This window comes from Melitaea cinxia, chromosome 3, assembly GCF_905220565.1.
Source record: "Melitaea cinxia chromosome 3, ilMelCinx1.1, whole genome shotgun sequence".
NCBI classification, from domain to species: domain Eukaryota; kingdom Metazoa; phylum Arthropoda; class Insecta; order Lepidoptera; family Nymphalidae; genus Melitaea; species Melitaea cinxia.
In genome coordinates this window covers 13,259,277-13,284,707 of record NC_059396.1, presented here as the reverse complement: position 1 = coordinate 13,284,707, position 25,431 = coordinate 13,259,277, and the positions used below count along the sequence as shown (strand labels likewise).

Here is a 25,431-nt window from a genome sequence, read left to right as displayed (position 1 = left end):
GCATTTAACACGGTTGATAAAGACATTCTGCTGGAGAAGCTGGCTGGCATGGGCTGCACGCCGCATACATTGTCCTTCTTCGCCAGCTACTTGCGAGACAGGCGTCAGTATGTTGACTGTGGTGAGTGCCTTTCGGAGCAGTACTGGACAAGATCAGGCGTCAGTCAAGGCATTCATTTTAGGACCCCTCCAATTCATCATAATGATTAATGATCTACCGGAGGTGGTTCAAGAGTCTACATGCCTCCTATATGCTGACGACCTGAAGCTAGTACGCGAAGTGGGTGACATGGTGGACCATGGTGGACTGCAGAGGGATATTGACAGCGTTGTCGAGTGGAGTCGCAGGAATAGACTAAACTTCAACGCTGGAAAGTGTTCCTTGTTGCTGGAAGTGTTCAGTCGCGCGCGCGTTCCTCGGCACTTTGCCTATCGCGTGGGGGATGAGCCTTTGCAGCGGGTCACGGAGGTGAGGGATCTAGGCGTTCGATTTACCTCTGATCTCAACTTTCGGGGGCATATAGCCGATGTGTGCAAAAAGGCATACCGAAACCTTGGTTTCATACTGAGGCAAGCGGGAAGCTTTACCAATGTAGCCGCTTTGCGTGCATTATACGAGGCACTGGTGAGGAGTCATCTGGAGTGTAACTCGGTTGTATGGTCTCCGGGTGAGGTCAAGTATAAGCTTATGATGGAACGCATCCAAAATAAATTCACTAGGTTCCTCTACCTTAAAATGTATGGAGTGTATCCAGGCTATCTCTTGCTGTATCCCAGCTTGTTCGTTATAGGCATGGTGGGATACAGTAAGCTGGAAACACGGCGGGAAGTCGCTCTTGCCAGATACCTGATAAAGGTATTACGTGGTGAGTTAGACAATCCGGCAGTTCTGGAGAAGTTGCGGCTCTCCGCGCCACCTGGCAGCGTCGAGCGTCGCCGGCGGCCTGCTGCGGGGCGCGCCGTTCGTGAGGTCGTTGCGAGTGCTCAACGCGGCGGCATGCCATGTCGATCTGTTTGGTTGTACACGTGGACGAGTTCACTAAAGTTTGTTATAAGTTGTGTGCTTAATTTTTTTTTTTTCGGTAATATTTTAATTCTTTAAAAATTGATCAATCGCGACATTATTTATTTAATCTGACATATAAAAAAAAATTAATTTAATTGTATTAATATATGTAGTCTTTCGACTGAATTGGAAGGTCCTTTTCTATATTTGCAGGGCGCGGGCGTAGGTTATACTCGCACTCTTTACAATACTATGTAGGTAGTACTTAAAATGATTATAACAAAATTGTAATGCGATCCGGTCCAATCTATCGTGTGGCATAGGGAGTAACTCAGAGCAGTGCCTAGGACTTGCGACCCAGGTGTAGGTTTAAGGAGATCTCCTTTGAGATACGTATCAACGCTCACCTTCACTGCTCGAGTTATCCGCCATAATATGTAACAATTAATTCGTATGCACAAATTAATTATCGAATGAGTCTAGGTTAAGCTACTAGCAGGATACAACAAATGTATCGTGCCAAGCCAGAGCCAAGACTGCCTTAGCCGAGGTGACATCGTTCGTTTTATACACGTCAGAACAATTCGAGTAATATAATAAATGAGGGTAGGTGACTATCGAACGATGTGCTATGTGGCGCGATCGTTACATCTGTCGTTTATAAATTCCTTTCTAATTGCGTATGACAGCGCTAGTATTGACATATAGATATACTAATCTGTGTTATTATTATTGAATGTTTGTTTTTATGAATTTTGTTTTTTTTTTTTTTTTGATTTGATTATATGATTAATTAGACGTAAAATTATTATTATTATCTTTTTATTGATTTTATTGAATTGTTTTAATTAATTGATAAATTTAATGTTACATATTGACATTGATTTTAATTTTATTAATATAAATGTAATAATTTTTATTATTATTATGTTTGTTTTTTATGAATTTTATGAATTTTTTAAGTGTGATTATTTATTAATTATTTTATATTTATTGATTATTCTTTGATTATTTTATATTTTTTGATTATTTTGTTTTTATTGAATTGTTTAAATTGTTTGTTAAATTTAATGTTACTTGTTGTGATAAACTTAACTAACGCATTGGGTTACTGTAATGTTAGTTCTAAGTTTTTGTTAATGTATAAATAAAATCTCTTGACTTTATGATATACATAAAAAAAAAAACGTCTGACACTCAACGGCCCCCAGTTGGATAGAAATCCTGTGTCGGAGACCGAATACACGCTCACAATATAAGAAATCGAAAAATTTTATATGGCTATGTGAGTAATTTTGTGGCGGGCTCAGCGACGGTGATCACTGTACGTCCCATATATATGGCACTGGATTAAAAGGCGGCACGGGATACTGTCTTTTAGACTGACGCAGGGGCTTACCGGACATAGCTGCTTCGGTACGTATCCTAGTACCTACCTAGATCAGATCGCGGGTAGGGCGACCACCCCTACCTGTCATGAGTGTCGTGCACCTATAGATACGACGTGTCACACTCTCGAAGATTGCGCTCGGGGTTGTGCCCTAGTTGCGCATTGTTACTCGCTTGTTCCGCTGTATCCTCGACATGCCGGTTGATATCTGGCTATATCTATAGGCAAAAGCGGGTTATGCATCGGAACTTCACGATAGCGTTCCGTCATGTTCTGCCCTTGCTTGCTAGTTTCACGTAAAATCATTTTCGAGCGTTAAAAAAGGAGTATCAATTTGTTTAATGCGTTAGACGAATACGAATGTTGCAAGAGTAGGTATAGGTATTCATTTGGACTAATGTTTGTTGTCGTTTGGGTGTCCAATTTATTTTTCATTTCTATTGACTTACATTAATAATTTTATGAATGCTCTACTTTGTAATTTTAATTCTGACCTATCACCTGCATAAATTTTTTTAAAAGAAAACTTACGCGCGATATATACCCCAGGCGCTTTTAAAAAAAATAAGTAACACGCAATTAACAGTTTTAAGGCAATTACCACATTCAGTTCTTGGCTCAATATTAAAAAAATAATAATACTTAATATAAAAAAACAGTTTATTTTTAATTACTACTAGTAATTTCATTTTAACAAACCTCAAAAAAATCTTCATCGCAAAAGCTTTTCACAATACATAAATTATCCAGTAACGTAAGAATAAAAGATAATATACCTATGTAGGTATTTAGTATCTACTCATGTATTGTATGAGTATGATATGACGTGTGATCTCAATTAAAAAGCCATAAGTATATTCATTACTATTAGTAGCTACCGCTGCAAAATAAAGTTTCATAATATTGAAACGAATTGCTGTTAAAAAATATAATATACTTTACTAAAAATATATATAAAATACTTTTTTCGCATCTCATTATCAGCTAGTAAAATCTAACAATAATACACGATAATTTTAACAATAATAAACAATAAGTTTAATAAATGACCCGTTTAATATGTGTAAATTTAAAACGGCTAATTAATGCAATCATGTACAGTTTGATTGTTGTGAGAAATTACCATTAAACATTTATTCATATCGTTGTTTCTACTAAGACAGTACTTGTAATCAAGTTTGAAGACATCGCGGGAGACATCCTGAAATAACATGAATTTGCAGTATAGCGGTGCGCCGGCGCAGTGGCGCTGTAATCGTACGCTTATCCGCCGCCATTTTCACACAGTCCACGAGCTTTCCCGCAAACAGGTACGTACCTTCTGTTATCTTCTTTTTTATTGTAAATGCCATTTTTTTGCTTAACTTACAAAAATACTATGAAGATATTTAAATATATAAAAAAAATACAAACAAAATATTTCTATTAAGAAAGGGAACAATGACCTCGATAGTACACGTAATAGTTAACATGTTTTTTGTTTTTTATTATAATTGCTGAATACAAATTCAAAAAAAAATGCGAGTTATAAAGAGTAAAATATATGTACTTAAATAATAGGTAATAAAATGTGTATTTCAATAATTTTACAGTTGTCGGGAACTAATAACATCTAAAATTGATCGTAGGAATGTGACCGTCATGTTTCGGTTACATCAACGCATAGATTGAATACCAACAATGAGCTCTTTACACATCCAAAGTAATCAGACATTATTCTAATCCCTGTTTAAAAGACAATCTATTTATGTCATGATGTCCTTATTTTTTAATAGATCAACAAGCATCCCCCGCGGCGTTGAAGATTCGAAACACGAGAGTGTCGCAAGCTGTGGTACTCTCCGCACGTGCTCAACTAACACACACCTAAAAAAGAATATAAGTTTTAGTAATAATTTTAAAAACATATATACGCACTCCGATGACGTTGATTCAAAGAGTCAGCGACGTGAAGGCAGAAAAAATGGAGAGTTTATCTAAAGAAAATAATAAATCCTTGAGACCTGTGAGGAACAGGCGTTACACACGGTAAATGAAAATGAGTCATTATTTTCAATCTTTAATGTTTAATTGTCTTTGTGCATCATTCGTGAAATGATGTGTATTTGCCATTTTGTTGAAACATCGAAAGCACCGGTGAGAATATTCTTTTCTTCTTTATACAATGAAACGTTTACCAACGAAACAAAAAACACGATAGGTATAATTGCGACATCATTACATTTACAGGAGATGCTTAGTAGCGGGTCAGCGACCACAGAAGAGGCTTTTCACTCCAGAAATAAAACGGTATTTGAAAGATTGGCTCGTGCGACGGAGAGACAATCCCTATCCCAACCGTGAAGAAAAAAAGCATATGTCGCGTGAAACTGGACTAACATATATTCAAGTAAGTGTTAAGTAAAACTTTTAAACAAAATAACATAAATTTAATTAACTAGAGTTTTTATTTGATTAGTATCTTTGGTAAAATGTCGGTACCTATAGTCAGCCTAATTGGCGGAACGCCAAGAATTGCTATTTGTACATAAATAGCACTATTTTTGTCACTGGCTGGTTAAACACAATTTTATTTAGCTTTTTTCCATCTTAAGTTTTTAAATATATCATGTTTCACACACATTTACGTAAGTTACCTACTTATAAAACTACTTACCTATGATAAAATTTTAAGTGAAATAACTATTGTAAGTTTGTTTGTCTGGAAACGTAAACTCTTAAACTCACTACCCCATAAACGTAGGTTGAGCCTATTTTATGGTAAATACTACGAGAGTGAATTTTGTTACTTATTTGAAATTGTTTTAATCGTTAGTTGTTCTGATATCAGTAGCGTTGCGAGAGCAATGGGGGGGGGGGAGCATCATGCCCCGGGCGCTACTCACAAAGGGGTGCCAAATGGTCCACAAAACTAAAAATTGCTGGACAAGAAAAGAAAAGAAGAAAAGTTTTGTGCCCTGGGCGCAATTTAAGCTCGCTACGCCACTATTTGATATCCAAAATCAAACGATTTTTTAAAATAAAGTAATGGATGTAATAGATTTTTTACCTTAAAAATTATTTTATTCAAAAAAATAAAACAAAAGATCTATTAGGTACTTTAATCACAATTTATGCTTATTTATATATTTAAACTCTACTTACGATGCAGTGTATTGTTTTAGATTTGTAACTGGTTTGCTAATTGGCGTAGAAAGTTAAAAAATGTTAACGCTGATAGAAATCAACTCACGTGGGGTCATCTCATTCGGACGTACAATGACCGCGCACAGGGCAACGTTGAACAATTTAGCATCTGTTCTGATGACAGTATATGGAGCGAGCCAGATGGAACAAGTCCCGACCATGAAACTCTAGTCATAGAAACTAGGTTCGACGACAGCCTTGAAACGGATATATGCAAACAGGACGACACAGACGGGTCTTCTACATCGCATGACAAATACGAAAAGTTCAATAACAATTCGAACGAAATAGAACGATGCGATAAGACAAATTGTGATAACAAAGCGATAACTAGTCCAGTACTACTGAGCAAGTGGCTCGAAAGCGCAGCTAGGTTTCAACCGAGTGAGGCGAATTACTCCTGGTGGGCGGAAGGTAGAAGACGAAAACAGGAACCAAAAATACGATTGGCAGTAAACACCGTACGACACGGTAGAGATGAAGTGGAAGCCGCGGTAGCACTGACAGCCCTAGCAACGGCAAACAACCGCATTACCGCGCCATAATTATTAAGCTAAGACTATACTCTCTACGCCATTTTCTACTTATAAATCTTGCTCAACTTATTTTATGTCCATTAATATAACTAGCTATATAGGTGCCGATCTCTAAAACATTAGATTAAGTGAAACCGTACCAAAGATTGTATGTACTTAATATATATTAAAATACAGTGTTGTTAAACAATTGACTTTTATTGAAACCCATGTATTTTTTTTTGTGAATTTAAAATTAAACTTGTAATTTTGTTCATTTTTTTTTTCATATCAAAATTGCAGCCATTCTTTGTGAATCAATACTTTTCATTAATTAGATAATTGTTCTCTATGGACAAACTAAGCAAAAATATTAAGGCGTTTCATTTGTTGATAACACTATTTGATAGTATCTGACATTAAATACAATAGAAATACTCTTTATTGTACACTATCAGAGAAATTTTTTTTACACCGAATTAAATTTAAAAGGTTTTGATTCATTTTTCTTTTTTACCAATAGGGGAGACTGAGGATACTTGATCCTCCCTTTTATTTTTTAGCCCTAAAATTTCGAATTGAAGCAAATTCAAGGGTTTGTTTCAACAAAAGGTTTTCAAAATTATCTAGCTATGTCGTGTATGAATTTAATATGAATAGGTTTGTATTTTTAATCAGAATTCAACTAAATGTATAAAAATAGATTTGTATCAAGTGTCCCCAAACATGTGGAAGACTTTTAATAAAACACTTTTTTCGGATTTTATCGCGGTTTATTGTTAACTTTTGATTCCCGACGTTTCGGATACTTTACAGCAACCATGGTCACGGGAGGACTGAGGTGTCAGACGTCCCAACGTTACAAAGTTATTCGAAACTACCCGACATACATCAATATCTTATATAGTCCTATCTACGCAGAACGTGCTAATTGAGTCTTTAATCTGTGGTGAATTATGCTTGGTTTTTGATTTAATTATATTAATAATGGGGTCCCAAGCAGGTGGTAATTGCCAGCCATCTTCTCTATTGAAATTTGGATGTTTTTTAATTTCAATAGCCTCACGGATCATCCTTGGTTGGAATCGGTGTTCTTTTGCGAGGATCTGTGGTTTATCGAATCTAATATAATGGCTAGCTGTGTCTAGACTGTGTTCACAGATTGCAGACTTAGTTGCTTGGGACCCCATTATTAATATAATTAAATCAAAAACCAAGCATAATTCACCACAGATTAAAGACTCAATTAGCACGTTCTGCGTAGATAGGACTATATAAGATATTGATGTATGTCGGGTAGTTTCGAATAACTTTGTAACGTTGGGACGTCTGACACCTCAGTCCTCCCGTGACCATGGTTGCTGTAAAGTATCCGAAACGTCGGGAATCAAAAGTTAACAATAAACCGCGATAAAATCCGAAAAAAGTGTTTTATTAAATGAGTAAAATTCGCGTAAACATTAGAAAACAATATGTGGAAGACTTGTTCCCCCTATTCGGTAGACTTGATCCGCCCGGATCAAATATCCCACACACTGGGGATACTTGTGAAACAAAATATGATCAAGAGTAGGTATTTATGAGATCTTTGTATTGGCATATATTAATCTTAAAGTTGTAGTTTATTACGGAGAAACAGACCCTGCTGGCCTGTTCTACCCCCTTGCTGTAAAATTCTATTTGTATAGTCATCCGCCAATAGTGTTATCCACAACTTTATAGTATATAAGTCACTTAGAAGTTTCAAGCAAGTGCTTTTTTTATTTATTGTTTTCTAATGTTTACGCGAATTTTACTCATTTAATGAAACAACTTTTTTCGGATTTTATCGCGGTTTATTATTAACTTTTGACTCCCGACGTTTCGGATACTTTACATCAACCATGGTCACGGGAGGACTGAGGTGTCAGACGTCGTAACGTTACAAAGTTATTCGAAACTACCCGACATACATCAGTATTTTATATAGTCCACTCCGTCCAATTGTAAGCCAGATCGACTCACCAACCTACAGGCTGGCTAAACATGTTGCCCATGTACTTTCGCCACTGCGTGGACAAACCAGAGCACATACGCAGGATTCGTACCACTTTGTTAAGGAGATCAAACATCTACATCTCAGTGACAATCAAACTATGGTTAGTTTTGATGTGCAATTCCTCTTTACATGCTTAGCGGTTGAAGATTGCATTAGCATTGTGTCAAGAAAGCTGAAGGAAAATGACATGCCGATAGAATATGCTGACCTTCTCAAGCATTGCCTCACATACATACATCTGGCTACATGTTGTGGAATAATCAGTTCTACAAGCAAGTAGATGGCGTAGCGATGGGCTCACCAGTATCCCCCGTTGTTGCCGACATATTTATGGAGGACTTCGAGGTGACTGCTCTGCGTACCTCGCCCATAACATCCAGGTTCTACAAACGGTATGTAGATGATACTTTCACAATATTACCATCTGATAAAGTATCCATATTCTTACACCATCTTAACTCCATAAATTCCAAAATTCAATTCACAATGGAGTTGGAGGCAAATAAATCTTTAGCTTTCTTAGATGTAGTAATCATCCGTAATCCTAACAATACCTTAAGCCATACAGTGTATAGAAAGCATACCCATACGGATAGGTACTTAAACGGTGAATCACACCATCATCCAACACAGTTAGCTACCGTAGGTAAATCTTTGTTTCAGAGAGCACAAGGGATCTGCGATGAGCGACACCTGGAGACCGAACTTCAACATGTCAAGCAAGTACTGCGAGACAACAAGCTTCGGGTACCGCGTCCTCATCACAGTGAACGTGTGAAACCAGCCACCGTCGAACGAGTACCTGCTGTGCTACCTTTTATGAAAGGGGTCACTGACAAGATTGGCTTCATCTTAAAGCGAGCTTCTATAAAAACTTTTTTCAAGCCAAAAACGATAAGTCAATTTTTACCATCTGTCAAGTGTCATATACCCTTACAAGATGCAGGAGTATACAAGCTTGATTGTGACTGTGGTCTCTCTTATATAGGACAAACAAAACGATCAATCAAAACTCGCGTTAAAGAACATATAGCTGACTTGAAACATCGTCGCTATACTAAGTCCGCAATCTGTGAACACAGTCTAGACACAGCTAGCCATTATATTAGCACAACTAACCACAGATCCTCGCAAAAGAACACCGATTCCAACCAAGGATGATCCGTGAGGCTATTGAAATTAAAAAACATCCAAATTTCAATAGAGAAGATGGCTGGCAATTACCACCTGCTTGGTACCCCATTATTAATATAATTAAATCAAAAGCCAAGCATAATTTACCACAGATTAAAGACTCAATTAGCACATTCTGCGTAGATAGGACTATATAAAATATTGATGTATGTCGGGTAGTTTCGAATAACTTTGTAACGTTAGGACGTCTGACACCTCAGTCCTCCCGTGACCATGGTTGCTGTAAAGTATCCGAAACGTCGGGAGTCAAAAGTTAATAATAAACTGCTTTTTTATTAATTTTTCTTTCGATCTGTAATTTTGTCAATGACTTACATAATTTCAAAATCAATTATAATAAAAATTAAGGGCTATTATGTACATAACCGGCCTCTAATTTATGGGACGTTAAATTTTTGTTATTTCTGACTCTATCTTAACTTCAGTGCTGCAGGAAGTGCACTCATGCTCCATTCCACGACTTTCGCACGTTATTTTCGAACAAATGTGCGTAAAAACGATCTCTACTGCAAGATCAACATACGATAAGAATTGACCTATAACGACTGACAAATAGACACTTTTAAACAAAATAACGCGTCAGACATAATATTCTAATAAAATTAGTAACATTGCGTGCTAGAATATAGGTATAGAAATTTGAAAAATACCCAAAACCAGATCGGAGTACCCCACTTTCCACGTGGTCTTGGTCTGCCCTACCCCTAGTGCCTTTTTATTTAAGGCGGAGGCGCGCAGGAAGGGCAGCACGGAGTCAAACGTTATTGTAACCTCAAAGGTGGTAGGTTAATTTTTTACGACTTAAAAATTTAACCTCAAAACTTTACCATCGATATCTCCGTAACCACGAGGTTTACACGATTATAGTTGTCCGGGGGGAGGGTTAAAACCCCACCCTCCCTTCCTCCCCTTCACTCCCTCTCCCCCCTAGCCCAATAAATTAGAGGCCGATTTTGTATATAATTACCACATTAAGTCTATAAATTACAGCTTATATGAAACAAATATTTTTGAGTTGTTTTAAGTTTTATAACATAAACTGTGTAAAAAAGGTAATTATAAAAACACTACTTTATTATATCTTACTATGTATTTTATTTTCATTATCTACATTATATTGCAGTACGCTTCTCATAGAGTAGACTCACTTTTTGCATTTGCGTTTAGATTATCTGTAGAATTTGATGGAGCCTTTTGTATTTCTACATGCTTTTCAAGGTGAGATACAAGCATTTGTTGATTTTGGTTCAATTGTCCAACAAGACATGATCCTGCACTTTGGAGAACAGAGCAAAGTTGGCTTCTTACTATGTCCAAACTTGGTAATTTACTGTATTCAACTAAATCATTCTTTGATATTAATCTGTCTTCAATTATACCTCCTGTAACATAACACAAACAGTGTAAATAAGACTATAAAATAACATTTAGATTTATACACATAGATACAGATAACATACAGATTTACACAGTACATATAGATAAATTATATATTAGTTGTTAATCATTTTGGGTTCCTCTGACCCATAACCATTGTGCTTGAAAGAGTGCCAAAATGGATGGGGGGTTAAGAGGGTCGACCTTATGTGACAAGGGTGGAGTCGAAAATTTTGTGCTATAACATTAAAAAATATAATATATCTAGTTGTATTTAAAAATATTTTTTTATATAACTATGTTGGCAATCACGCATATGGCTCACCTGATGGTAGAAGAAGAAGGTTACCTTACTCACCAACAGGAACACAACACTGCTTAAAAACAGTATTATTTAGCTGTGATCTTCTGTATTATTCTTCTGTGTGAAATTTCCTGCTGTGCCCTACGTCAGTTAGACCAGTACCCCAGTCAGATATTAGAACTACATTTCTATTAATGATTAACTTAAAAAATTAAAGTTTAAATCGTTTTGTTGGCAAAATGACACTCATTATGAGTTTATAAATTTTCGTATCTGTTTGAGTGATGTTGACTTTATTGAAAAATAATATAAATGGAAATAAAAATAATGTCAAAACCGATGTTTTAATTTAAAAAATAATAAATTATAGGAGTAAAATTGCAACATATATGACATCAGACTAGATAGAAAGGGGGTCTCATAAATGTGACCAATTGTGACAAAACAATCCTTTAAATCGTGTGATGTAATTTATGGGTGAAATTCTAATATACAAATTAAGAAAAAAATTGCTTTTTCTGTTAGAAGCAATATAATAATTCTAGTGAAATAAAAAACTCACATGTAAAAAAATTATTACATACCCATTACAACCAATTGTGGTGCTTTTCTAAGTATTTTAAACATTTTTGCAGCATTTTCTGGCTGACCAAATATAATATTTTGATGTGAAGTAAACAACTGATTAATAACTTCATATCGAGTTCCTTTAGTCGCCATGCTGACTATCTTTTTACCATAAGTTCTTAAATGCATATCATTCTTTTTTAAAGCTGCAAAAACTGGTGTCTTGTCTTCCATGCTAATTGAATTAACATGTAGGAATACAACCATTTTAGAGGTATTAAACCAATCCAGACATTCTTTAGCCAAGATTCTTTCGAATGGATTATCAATTTCTCTTTTGTAGGATTTCTTATTTATATTTGCGCAAAGAGTTATTTCAGGTACTGAATTTTTTGGTGGACCATAATATGGCTTTGATATATCGATCAAAAGTTGTTTTTCGAAGTGCGGTTTTCGTGGCTTTTGTACATTTATTTTTCCGCGGAATCGTTTTGCGACAATCAATGAAACCGGAGTCTGCAATAAACCTTTTTTTTTGTGTTATTATTTGAAGTTAGAAAATGTACCTACCTACTTTAAAATGATCAACAAAACATTTACCTTTTTTAATGAAAGACATGTCAAAATTGTTGTTTTATTACTAATATTAAAGTTTCTATTCCTTTTAAGTTACACGTTTTTATTTTAACTTGTGGTCTTATTTTCTGTATTATATTATAATTTATAACCTATTTATAATTTCAAATTCATATAAAACTATGAGTAAAAAAATGTAAAATGACATTGACGCATGATTTCTTTGATACAAAGCACAGAGTACTTTGTAACAGTAGATAAAGGCACAGACTAGCTTTGGTACCAACCAAGAAGTTTATATATTTGTACCATAGATCAAGTAAAAAATATAGATAACGCACTTAGAACAAAAAAGTGAAGCCACTTTTTTAAATATGTGTGAGTGAGTGAAGTGTTGACACTTTTTAAAAAAAGTCCCTAAAATTTTTATTAAACAATTAATTTAATATAGGTAAAATGGGTATGTGAAAATAAAAGCCTGTTTATAGTTTTAAATATATTTACTCCTTTTTTCGCTTCAAATTGTTAAATAAATCTATTGCAGCCATGTTTTGATTTAATGAATTATATAAATCTGTGTCAATGAAAATTGTGTTTTTAAGTAATTGATGATTTCTCTGAAGGGCAAGTCCCTGTTTTAAAGACGTCTAACTCTATGCTGTAATGATTTAATTTTTTTTAAATAAAGTTCCTGTCTTTTTAACTTTTCTCTTAGTTTATGTTTTCTAAGTGTATCAAAGATTGAATCTTGGTTATTGACTGATTTTAGACTCATCCGGTAGGTCCTAGAACAAAAAATACAACATTAAAATACGTAGTAGTAAGTAGTAGTACGTGATGGTACTCTGCCAAGTCCACGTTTTGTACCGTACATGTCAGCTTTATCAAAATGGTTTGAACAAACCACATTAGATGAGGATGGCTGTCGTTATAGTTCATTTCGGCTCAGTCGTATAGCATCTACCTATTCTATCTATCTCCTATTAAAATATTCGTTGGAAGCCTAAAATCATGATATTTAGTAGTAAAATATGAGTAGTTAATTCACAAATTTAAACAGACACAAACGAGTTAAAAATTCATATTGACTTCAATTTAAATAAAACATAAAATCACACGATAAAAAAAACACAATAATGATGTCCACTTTCTACTTAATTATTTTTCTATGATTGCCTACAATTTACTTACCCGCATTTTGGGCTAATGGAAATAAAAATTACTGGTAACGCTCCCTCGGTACGTCATTTCGGGACATCGAAATTATAAGTTTCGAATAACCTCAATATTATTTTGGAATAACAAGAAATATAAAGTTTTGTATTTACTTACGTGTGAAACGATATTTCTTGAGACTTTTTATTCACTTTGGTATTGTTTTTGCACCATTTAATTACATAAGAACGGCATTTTGAAGGCAAAGTTACTGTACGAGGCCCCGTGAGATACTAACGAAAATGAGCGTAGTTTGATGCATATCTGTGCGTGAGCGCGTGTGTTTACTTGAAGGAGCCGAGTTTTGTGGCTTCAGTAACAACATAGGCCGCGCATTATCTACTTTTTTTACTTCATCTATGATTTGTACATTGAGCAACATGGAGGGGAGTAGCCATTGCGTCTGCTACCAATACAAAACTGTTTGTCATTTTTTGCGGGGGGAAATTACACACATGCACACTTTATCTAATTCCCACACAAAAATAATCGTCTGTCACTACGAAACTCACACATACTAAATTAAAATCACACTTACATTTTTCACACACACATAGATACATTCTGCGTCATTACAGTATAATGACACGCCGCAACTACACTGACAAGTTGCTTACAGCCGTGGTTGTACCAACTGTCGATATGCATTATCGATAAATTCAAGTACTCGATTAGGGAAATAAGGTTTTTAAGGTGATACAAAGGTAAGGTGTTATTATAAAAATAGACTTAATTTATTATATACTACAAATCAAACATCTTCATGTAAAATAAACGATTATAACGAGTAAAGTTTTGATTGTTTGTTTGTTAGCATTGAATAGGCTCCGAAACTACTGGACCGATTCAAAAAATTATTTCACCGTTGAGAAGCTACATAATCCTTGAGCGACACAGGTTATACCATATTTTCAAAAATATTAGGGATCCTTACTGAAACTCCAATAATGTAACCCAAGGGATAAAAAAATAACCTAAAAAATTCCTTACATTGCGTACGCTGCAAAAACCAATGATAATAGAAATATATAATGTAGTAAGACTTTGTACAACACATCATTATCTACAATAATTTTATTTGCTTGCAAACGAAAACAAAACTGACTTCAATTACATCGACAAGTAATACAATATACGTAATATATACGCGTTATCAAAGGTTACTCAAAAAGTTGTTATCAGGTCTCGATGAAATTTAAACGCGACCACATGATAAACATCTGCTTTCTACTGAATTAAAAATCATCAAAATCGGTCCACCCAGTCAAAAGTTCTGAAGTAACATACATAAAAAAATACAGTCGAATTGAGAACCTCCCCTTTTTGGAAGTTAGTTAAAAAGTGTCGCGACAGCCTATGTCTAACTATTATAATTATGTCACAATACGTTTGGTGCAACGTTGTTGTGCTAAACAATGCCATTCTACAATAAACGATTTAAAGTTAACATACATTTTGAGGAGTTGATGATGTACACGGTGATGTCAACGAATCGGGAGTAGGGAGCGTAACACTAATGGCATCATAAGATGATAGCTTGTCATCTGCTAGATTTAATGATTTGTTGATGACTCTGAAAGGATGGACATTGTTCATTTTCAAAGTTGATAAATCTAAGCTTCATTTCACTACTATGACTAAGGTGAACCATATCTTGATTACCTTGTACATGAGACAAAAAAAAACTTACGGGACAAAAACAGTGTGGCGTTAGTGTTGGTTTGGTGCCCTCGACTAATCCTTCTATTGTTCGCCAACACTTAAAAGTTAGTGGTATTGATATGATCTGAACAAATTACACTATTTTTTGTGGGCGTCCAGGTTAATCTGTTATTACAATTTTTTTCCATGTATCCCTTAAATTTGGATTTTTAGAAAACCTGCCAAATTTTTATATCGAACATTATGGCCGAAGTTCACATTAAGTAATTCTAGTAAAATGTGTTAATATTCATAATACGTGTATTATATTTAATTTAATGCAATTTTATTATATAACTATGTTAATTAAAAAAAGCTAGCAATATAATATTTTAAATAAATCTGAATCTCAAAAATGTCTGTCTCCTCTTTTGCCTTTGCTGTTTTACAAACGAACCGGTAACAACACTATCGCTCGGCGACAGTGACTTCTCGGAAATAGACTCCGATCAGTCGCTCGACCGATCCGCATATTGTATGAGGGCGAGCGGCCTGTGTTGGGAAACAAATCGAGTCAACACGACCGATAATATTTGTAATTTTTAAGTTTAAAAAAGGTTTAAAAGAAGTATACAAGTTATAATGTGATTAAAAAATACTTATGTATGAAAGATAACGCCATGTTTTAGTAAATTTGATGTCGTAGCTCTTTTTTTTTTGCAGCAAAAAACAGAACAATTTGGCATTGTTTGAAGGACGTTGATTCAATCGCGCAACTAGATTTAGTGTAGTGATCAGTGCGGCTGCAACTAGTTTTATTGTACGCATATGGCCATTTGGCCTTATACCTTGACAGAGGGGAATGCCTGTACATGGCTACTCCCCTCCGTGTTGCTCTTTGATTACGAATAACAAATAGTAAAAAGTAATAAAATTAATCGTCAACTATTTTTTCGTAAAACATTTTAAACTCAGTCTAAAAAATACTCAAACCAAAACACTAACATTTCTTTTAAAAATTTAAAGTTACCACTATGTATACCATTATATATATACTTACAAAATGTGTACTAGTCAATCACGACATTAATTTAATACACAATCACACACTTTAATTACAATTTAAGAATTTTGAAGAAAAATTTCCTTTGTTTGTCTATGTGTCTTTGACATTTATCTAATGGGCAAGACGTGGACAAGACAAGGCATTCGACATTATGATGACAGAAAACAACAACATGTGATTTGTGCCATGTTCTGAAATTTATAATTATAACCTAATAAAAAAAGTTAAAAAGGAGTTACATGTATATATATTTATAATTATAAAGCTAAGTATTGTTGCCTTTATTTTTTTTTTAGGTATATTTCTATATTTTGCTACTTTGGCAAGGTCATACTTTTCATTAAATTTTAATTGTGAGATACAATCACAAAATGAGAGTGCATGAAAAAAATACACCACCGTCATCCCTTAACGACGATGAAATCGAACCAATGGGGGAAGAGCTCATGAATTTCGATGAAATGGAGGAAATAAATTTAGAAGAATACGATATGGAAGAAGAGGTGTATGACGATGAAGGCGAAGAGATAGAACCAAGTGAAGATCATGCTTTTATGGTTTTCGACAAACACAAAGGTGCTGTATTTTGTAGCGATCTGCACCCTAACGGCAAAATTGCAGTAACTGGAGGCATAGATGATAAAGCATACGTGTGGTCTGTAACAACTAGTGAAGTCATAATGGAATGTTCTGACCGTAAAGACTCCGTTCTTTTTGTCGGCTTTAGCTTTGATGGTGCCTACCTAGCCATTATTGATTTTCACGGACTGATAAAAGTTTATAAATGTAATTTAGATGAAAACCAACAAGGACCGTGGCCTCAAGTGTTTCAATATCAAGCAGGGGATTTTATATGGGGACTTTGGCACTTCGGAACTAATGTCCTTTTTTTTGGCGATAAAAGTGGAGATATATTTGTCTTTAAAATACCTACAGGTGAAACAAAAGTCTTGCAAGGGCATAATATGCAAACTGAGTGTGGTAAGGTATGATTGATTTGATTAATTTAGCCTGTAATATCGTTCTGCTTGGCAAAAGCCTCTTTCTCCACGTAGGAGAAGGGTTGGAGCTTAATCCATCTCACTGCTCCACTGCAGATTAGTGGATATATTCCCTCCTTTGAGTAGCAATCGCTATCAGATGTCTGTGATAACAACAGGGACTGACAGCTTATCATGCTCTCTGAGGCATAGTGGGTATATATCTATTGGACTACTAGTCATCCGAACTGAGAACAAATATTTGTATAAACACAAATACTCCAATTGGGATTTGAACACAACTCTTAGCCTTACAACTAACATACAGTTATCAGTTGGGTGGGTAGGTATTCTTTTAATCTAAGAAATATATCTACCCTTGACTATATAAATGCATAGCCTGGCCATAAATAATGTTTCCAATTAAAAATAAACAAATTTATATAATTATTCATTGTATTTTCTCATTTTCGCGACAGTACATTGTAAAATATTTTGTGAGGAGTGGGGTGATAAAGAGAACCGAATCGCTGTGATTGCATTACACAAAGTAGGTCCAAAGGTGGGAGCCAAATACAATTTTTAAAACTCTTCTTTATCTCAAACTTATATTGATAGGTACAATGAAACATCCTCTGCTTGTAACAGAAAAAGATCTGGCCGTCCACGTAGTGTTCATACGAAAAAGGCGATAAAAGCAGAAAGGTAATGAATTTGAAGAAATATTATCCGAAAGCAAAAGATTTTATCTCGGGAGATGAAGATAGGCCTCTAGAACCATGTTGCGTATTTTAAAAGATGACTTAGGACTTGCCTAGCCTATAAAAGATGCTGGATACTGGTCTTTTCTTAACGGATAATTTAAAAAAGTATAGGGTGGTAAAATCAAAACAACTACTTAAGCGGTACACAAAGAGAGGTCACAGAAAAATTCTCTAAGCTCTAAGGAAGCTTCTCAATTAGTCAACAACATGGGCATTATCCGACATCAGTGATGATTTGGTGAGTGATGAAGGAATGATTGAGCCATATTTTTGTGAAAAAGGTATCAAAACATCAGCACAAGTGTATTAAGATTCCACCATTCTTGAGAAAGTAGTTAAGCCCCTTAACAACGCCACTTTCAATAACCAAGAATAGTCCTTTCAGCAAGGCTCAGCGCCAGATCATAAAAATCTATCCACTCAATCTTAGTTAGAAACCAACGTTCCGGACTTCATCAGAGCTTAAGACTGGCCATCGTCTAGTTCGCTGGATTATTATTTATGGTCGGTTTTAGCAAGTAAGGCTTGTTCTAAATGCCATGATAATTTGGAGTCCCTTTATTTGTATCGCAGGGGAATCCATTTACGAGTGATATCCACGATGCCTGGGTAGGCATTCCTAGACCGTATGTCGACTTCGGCACTTGGGGGTGAAATACCGACCAAAACCCCTGCGGGAGCCTTCAGCCGCTTTAGTTGAAGGGTCCCGGATGTGCAGCAAACAGGATCCCTCTAGCGACAGGCTGGCCTCGGTCAAAAGGCCAGACTCCTCCTCCATGAAGACTGTCCGGTTCACCTTTGAACAATCCCGACGGCGCCGTGTCTAACAGGACGAGGTTCCCATCCCAGCCCGACACGGACACAGAGGCGTTACTGGAGGCGCATTAAGCACCCCCGTTCGTCGTCTGCGGACGAAGGCCTCGTCGGCGGCCTCCTCTCTCATCCGCTCGTTATTCTCCTTCTGGGACATTACTGTCTCGCAGAAGGAGACCATCGCCTTCCAGGACTCGTCGTCGCCGAGCATCGCGGTGATGACGCTCGGCAGTGACAAGTCCCCTCCGAGGACTGTCGCCAGATCGCGACGCAACGCCTCCCATCTCGGGCACACCTCGAGGGTGGTCTGGGCCGAGTCCACCGCCGCGCCACAATCGTGAGATCCAGTCGCTCCCTTTGGGCCGTCCGATAATTTGGAGTCCCTAAAACAATCCATACAATTGGCAGTGAAGAATTTTCCCATAGAAAGAGTGCATGCTTATATTAATAACTGGCCTCAACGTTTAAAGGACTGTATTGCAGCCAATGGAGACCACTGGAATAAGCTTTATATATTTTTAATCTAATATGTAAAATCAAAATTCTCGTGTGGTGATTTTTGTTGCCAAACTCCTCCGAAACAGCTGGAACGATTTTTATGAAATTTTGTCTGCATACTGGGTAGGTCTGAAAATCGGCCAACATCTGTTTTTTATACTCCTAAATGATACGGATGACCCACCCCGATATTTATTTTTTATTTTTTAACAAAATTTTATATTTTTATTTTATTATGATTTGGTATTAAAAAATACATACAACACTAAATTTTCACCCTTCTACCACCAACCCCTATTTTTTAATAGCGTTTAGCGGCAAGACAACGTTTGCCGGGTCAGCTAGTGATTTTATATTAATATAGGTATTAAACTAACACATTGGAATAGTAATAAATCTTACGTGGAATAGAAAGAATGTTTTTTTCTTTGTAACAATATTTAGGGTAAGACTATGTATACTGTTAACCTAATTACTAGTTTTTAATGCTACTTAGTGTGTACTTCAAGTAGATTGAAGTATTTGAAAAATAGAATCATCAATATGATGTGAATTTTTATTAGAACTTGTAAAAATACACATACATATAATCACGCCTCTTTCCCGTAGGGGTAGGCAGAGACCACTTCTTTCCACTTGCTACGATCCTTGCATACTTGTTTCGCTTCATCCACTTTCATTATTCCCTTCATACATGCTCGTCGGTTTAGGGTACTCTTGATCTGGCGTAAAAATACAAAAATTAAATCCCAAAATTTTTTTTCTGTCTCCTGATTAAATGTTTAAAAATAATTGTGTTAATTATTTCTGATATTGAAGCCCATACTTTAAAATAAATGTATTCCAAAAAAATAAATATTTGTAGAATAAATAAATGCCATATACACATGATGAGTTTCAAAAATAGTTCCAATATTAAACAATATAAACTTACTTTCACTCTTGTAACTTTTAAAAAACACTTTCTTATAAAATCTAATATATAAATGACAATTGAAATATTTCTTTAGTATATTTTAGTACAATTTTCAGATGTTTCATGATGGAAGACGTTTAGCAGCTGGATATAGTGATGGAAACGTTAAAATTTGGGATGTGAAATCAAGTACAATATTGCATCAAGTAAAAGTGGCAAGCGAAGTTCGTGATATTGATGTACATCATGACGATACTCTTGTAGCAGCTATATCAGCCGAAGGTAAATGTTTCCGAAATCTTTTAATAGCGTATTTAATAGTGTAAATATGACTTGTTAAGTTAGATGATAAAATTGATGTTGCCCTTCAATCATAAATTTCTGAACCATACATATAAAATATATATTACTGTATGTTCGGGGATAACTTCGTCATTTATGAATCGATTTTGATAATTCTTTTTTTGTTGGAAAGGAGATATCCCAAGAGGTACCATGATGAGGAAACTAGGATCTGACGATGGAATCCCAAACAAATTGAGGGGAACCCTCGAAAATCGTAGTGACGACTAGTGTCTTTGTTAATTTTTTTCGTCTACATTGTATTACTTGTCGATGTAATTGAAGTCGGTTTTTTTTATTTGCTCGCGCAAACACAATTATTGATTATTAAATTTAACATTTATATTGATAAATGGTGTATGCTGTGTGGCTACGGTAGTGTAGAATTTAGCCACTCCTCTTTCCGTGGGTTTCGTAAGAGGCGACTAAAGTATAACAAAGTTCCACTACCACCACGGAACTATTGAAACCGACCGATAGCGGATAGCCATTCTACAGCTGGCTTTTTAAATACACGGACCGAAGACGGGCAGCAGGATCTTCGGTGCGACAAAGCCAGTCCTGCGGTCACCAACTCGCCTGCCCAGCGTGATGACTATGTGCAAAACCCCCTATGAGTTCGCGGCAGAGGTTTCGGCCGTCAGTTCCCTGCAGCCTACTATTGGTAAAGCTTTAGATTAAGAACCATTGAATTTCGGAATTTTGGGGAATTTTGGGGTAGGGAGGGTAGAGAACGGTACCCCCGGTACCACTGCCACACTTCGGAACCCCATGGTCATGGAGATATCCATGGTTAAAGTTATGAGATTAGAAGAAGAATTTCGCAGCTTTCACACTTTTTACATTTCACACGTTATTTTCACTAGTTATTTTCGAACCGATGTACGTAAAAACGATCTCGAGTCAAAGATCAACAAATGATACAACTTACGTTACTCATGCTCCGTTCCGTAGCTTCAACATGTTATTTTGACATTTCGCACGCTATTTTCGCATTTTACACATTAATTTAACGTTTTCACAAGGTTTTTTAACAAACGATACAACTGATGTTTAACGACAGAGATAGATGCTTTAAAATAAAATGGCGAGCGACTTATCGTTTCGCTCCAAAGCAATGTAAGGTTAAATTTTATTGTTATACTAGCGACCCACCCCGACTTCGCATTATGAATAAAGAAATTCTTTATTTATAGTGTGAAGCTAGCTTATAGCACGGTTATTAACGTAATAACAACAACATTCAAATATGCGTCGTTAGGTTACACGTTGTTACAGAGTGCATTGAAGAAATAAAGGTTCACTGCTCGTTCCCCGTAGGTAATAGCATGATAATATGTAGCCTATATGTTGACCCGACTTCTGAATAATATTCGTCCCAAATTTGAAGTAAATCCATGCAGAGTACTTTTTGAGTTTATCCCGGACAGACAAACAGACAAAATTTCTAAAAACTATATTTTTGGCTTCGGTATCGATTGTAGATCACACCTCAAGTATTCTTTAAAAAAAATTATTCAATTTACAGTTTTGACTTTCCTACCATTTTATTATATGTATAGATATTACTGTTACTTTTTGTCTTGTGTATGACTTTAAATTTTTAAAATAGTACCGAGAGTTTTTTCCTCCGGTTTTTTATTTCTCTCGGCCTACGCTAGAGACATTAGTTTATCTTATTTATTGTAATCTTCTTATATATAAAAATGAATCGTAAAATGTGTTCGTAAGCGTATTACTCAACAATGCCTGGACCAATTTTACCAATTATTTTTTAAAATGTTCGTTGAAGTCCAAGGATGGTTTTTACGTCGAGAAAAATTCAAATTATTTCCGTGAAAACCCTTAAACAACCCTTTTCTTTTTCCCATACAAACGTTTTCTAACAAAAATGTAGAGTCAATTTGAACTTTATTGCTATTCAAATGTGTTTCGTTGTAATGTTTTGTTGCTTGTATTTATTGCATTGTTGTTTGTTGAAATGGAGAAAATGAAAGATTGAAGAGAATAGATTGCTGTATTATAAAGATTACATTATTATGCAAACACTTCGTACGACGAGAAGAAATATGGGAAAGAGAGTTCAAATGTCAAATTATTGTCTTATATAGCAAACGTTCTGTCACACCACTGATTGTCTATTGCACTCACAGTTTATAAACACTTCACACCGATGACCGGTAAATTAAGTGCGGACCACACGATGTGAACCAAGAGTTGCAACGCAAGATGTGAGACGTTCCTTAACAAAATGTAAGCTCACATTTGGTAGCTGTTTTCCGGGCAGGACAACGTCTGCCGGGTACGCTAGTATTTAATAAAGCCGAGGACATAATAGAAAGGTAATGTCTACCAAGACATTAGAAGTTTAAAGTAACTTAATATTTTGATTATTTTGACTAAGATAAGGTTGCACGTAACACTGCGGTGGATGCGCCGTAAGCGCAAACCTTCGTCTGACGCAAGTTCTCACCGGGCACGGCTGCTTTGGTGAATATTTGTGTCGGACGGCCCAAAGGGAGCCGACGACTGGATGTCACGATTGTGGCGCGGCGGTGGACTCGGCCCAGCACACCCTCGAGGTGTGCCCGAGATGGTCGGCGCTGCGTCGCGATCTGACGACAGTCCTCGGAGGGGACTTGTCACTGCCGAGCGTTATCACCGCGATGCCCGGCGACGACAAGTCCTGGAAGGCGATGGTCTCCTTCTGCGAGACAGTAATGTCCCAAAAGGAGAACGACGAGCGAATGAGAGAGGGGGCCGCCGACGAGGCCTCCGTCCGCAAGCGACGAACGGGGGTGCGTAGGAGCCGCTACTTAATGCGCTTCCAGTACCGCCCTTGTGCCCGTGTCGGGCCGGGATGGGAACCCGGTCCTGCTAGACATGGCGTCGTCGGGATTGTTCAGAGGTGAGCCGGACAGTCCCCATGGAGGAGAAGTCTGGTCTTTTCGCCGAGGCCAGCCTGTCGCTGGAGGGATCCTGTTGCCTGCAGATCCGGGACCCTCCAATTAAAGCGGCTGAAGGCTCCCGCAGGGATTTTGGTCGGTAGTGCACCACCAAGTGCTGAAGCCGACATACGGTCTAGGAATGCCTACCCGGGCATCTTTGATATCACCCGTAAATAGATTACCCTGCGATATCAAAATTATTATTGTCGAGTTTTTTATTTATTTATTTGTATTATTATTTTTGTAAATGATTTTATTTTGACTTTTGTTAAGTGTATCATCTTATGACGACATAAATGTTTTCATTTCATTCTTGAAATTCACACAATGAGTTCTGTATATATTTACATATGCGTATGTATGTAACGAAGTAACAATTATTATCGACAAAGGTAAAACAACGTAGGGTCGGGAAAATGTAATTAATTTTAGTACCTCTTCTTTTGTCGCGTGTTTCATACTTACATGACAAATTAATTCATAATTATTAATAATAGAATATTTTGAATGCGTGATTTTATTACAGGTGCCCAAAACCCAATCACTAAATTTTTTTGTTTCTTTGTTTTAGGTGAAGCAATCTTGATTACCCCAAATAATGGTAAAATTGTTGCAAAATGGATGACTGATGACGATTTAGAACTTGTAGTCTTTTCAAAAAATCCTCTACTTGATTTAATATCTTTAGGTAATTTTTTTTCTTTTCTTTTAATTTACACAATTCTTCTTTGTCGTCATTTGTAAATAAAAAATATAAATACTACTACATAACCGTTGAACCAAAGAGTATTGTAAGAACCCTAATTAAAATAGTTCCCTTCCTCCTTTCCTTCCTTTGGGTTTTAGGGCGAGTAGTCCTCACTTAATTTGTCCTTGTACTAATTGATTTTTTTTTTTTTTTACAAACTGTACTCGAGTTTATTTAATTTTGAAAGAGAGCTACGACACTGTGATGTTATATTCCTATGAATGAAATTTTTCTAGATATTACATCATCATTTTTAACCGCTATTATGGCCTTAACAATTTAGGTAGCAAATATGTATATTTGAAAGAAACCCATGAGTCATTTTTCGCATCGATATATAATATATATAAGATAGTTTACTTCTATGATAAAAATTAATATTTAATGAATATTTTTTTAAGAAAATGTTAAAATAATGCACAACTACTCTTATCATTTTCCTCCACAATATTAATAAATCTTTAATAACTATTTTTATAACTTTGTGTAAAAATTAAACAACCTCTATACCTCTATCATTTATACCTGTTTGTTGGTGAAATATGATTTTCAGGTGCCTTGAATGGATCTTTAACCTTATGGGACACAGCAACGAAAATTTTGCGACATCATTGCACTAAAAATAACCCTGAGTTACCTTTTGGGGTGACGCGGATGATATGGATAAAAGACAAAATAGTCACAGCACGTCTTGACGCATCTATACGTGCTTACGACGCAAGGTCTGGTTCTGAATGTCTTGTTTTAACAGGACACAGGCGGATTATATTAGACATGTGTTACAACCCCAAGGAAAATATTATATTGACCACCTCAGAGGATGGCACTGCAAGATTATATAAGTACACGTTGAAAAACGGGCACGAATAATGTTAAAATTTGTAATATAGTTGTGATAAAAATATTTTTTAATCAAAGGCAGTGTTTTATTTTAATAAATTATAGCTGACCATATTGTTAATCTGTACAAATAAATAAAATTGAAGTGACTGTAATATTAAAATACCCGCTTTTTACTAAATGCATATGGATGTATACACGGTACATATACCAAAATATTTTTTTTTAACAATTTTTGTCTGTCTCTGTCTGTCTGTTTATTCCGGCTAACCTCTGAACGGTTGGGCCGATTTTGACGGAACTTTACTGGCAGATAACTGATGTAATAAGGAATAACTTAGGCTACTTTTATTTTTTTATTTTTTTGTAACTGCGAACAACATTTTTATTTTTAATTCCACGCGGACGAAGTCGCGGGCACAGCTAGTATATAAATAAAAATGAATGTTGATAAGCGCATAACGCGAGAATGGCTCGACCAATTCAGCTAATTTATTTTTTTGTATG

The 25,431-nt window shown here is 35.8% G+C and overlaps 3 protein-coding genes across 3 annotated transcripts; 2 read left to right on the top strand and 1 right to left on the bottom strand.

Moving 5' to 3' along the window:
* The first annotated feature begins 3,617 nt into the window (after positions 1-3,617).
* On the top strand, positions 3,618-6,308 carry LOC123669193 (iroquois-class homeodomain protein IRX-2). Its single transcript, XM_045602817.1, is given in 4 exon segments — positions 3,618-3,706; positions 4,172-4,434; positions 4,618-4,785; positions 5,561-6,308. Coding segments are annotated over 3 exon segments (852 nt in total). The 5' UTR covers positions 3,618-3,706; positions 4,172-4,317; the 3' UTR covers positions 6,128-6,308.
* Positions 6,309-10,400: 4,092 nt separating this feature from the next.
* On the bottom strand, positions 10,401-12,419 carry LOC123669192 (39S ribosomal protein L10, mitochondrial). Its single transcript, XM_045602816.1, has 3 exons — positions 12,178-12,419; positions 11,595-12,104; positions 10,401-10,711 (listed from the first exon to the last, which is right to left on the bottom strand). The coding sequence occupies exons 1-3, from the start codon at positions 12,194-12,196 to the stop codon at positions 10,461-10,463; spliced, it is 780 nt and encodes a 259-aa protein (XP_045458772.1). The 5' UTR covers positions 12,197-12,419; the 3' UTR covers positions 10,401-10,460.
* A 3,989-nt stretch (positions 12,420-16,408) lies between these two features.
* LOC123669191 (angio-associated migratory cell protein) lies at positions 16,409-25,001 on the top strand. Its single transcript, XM_045602815.1, has 4 exons — positions 16,409-17,061; positions 20,163-20,328; positions 23,908-24,024; positions 24,638-25,001. The coding sequence occupies exons 1-4, from the start codon at positions 16,447-16,449 to the stop codon at positions 24,952-24,954; spliced, it is 1,215 nt and encodes a 404-aa protein (XP_045458771.1). The 5' UTR covers positions 16,409-16,446; the 3' UTR covers positions 24,955-25,001.
* Positions 25,002-25,431: the final 430 nt, after the last annotated feature.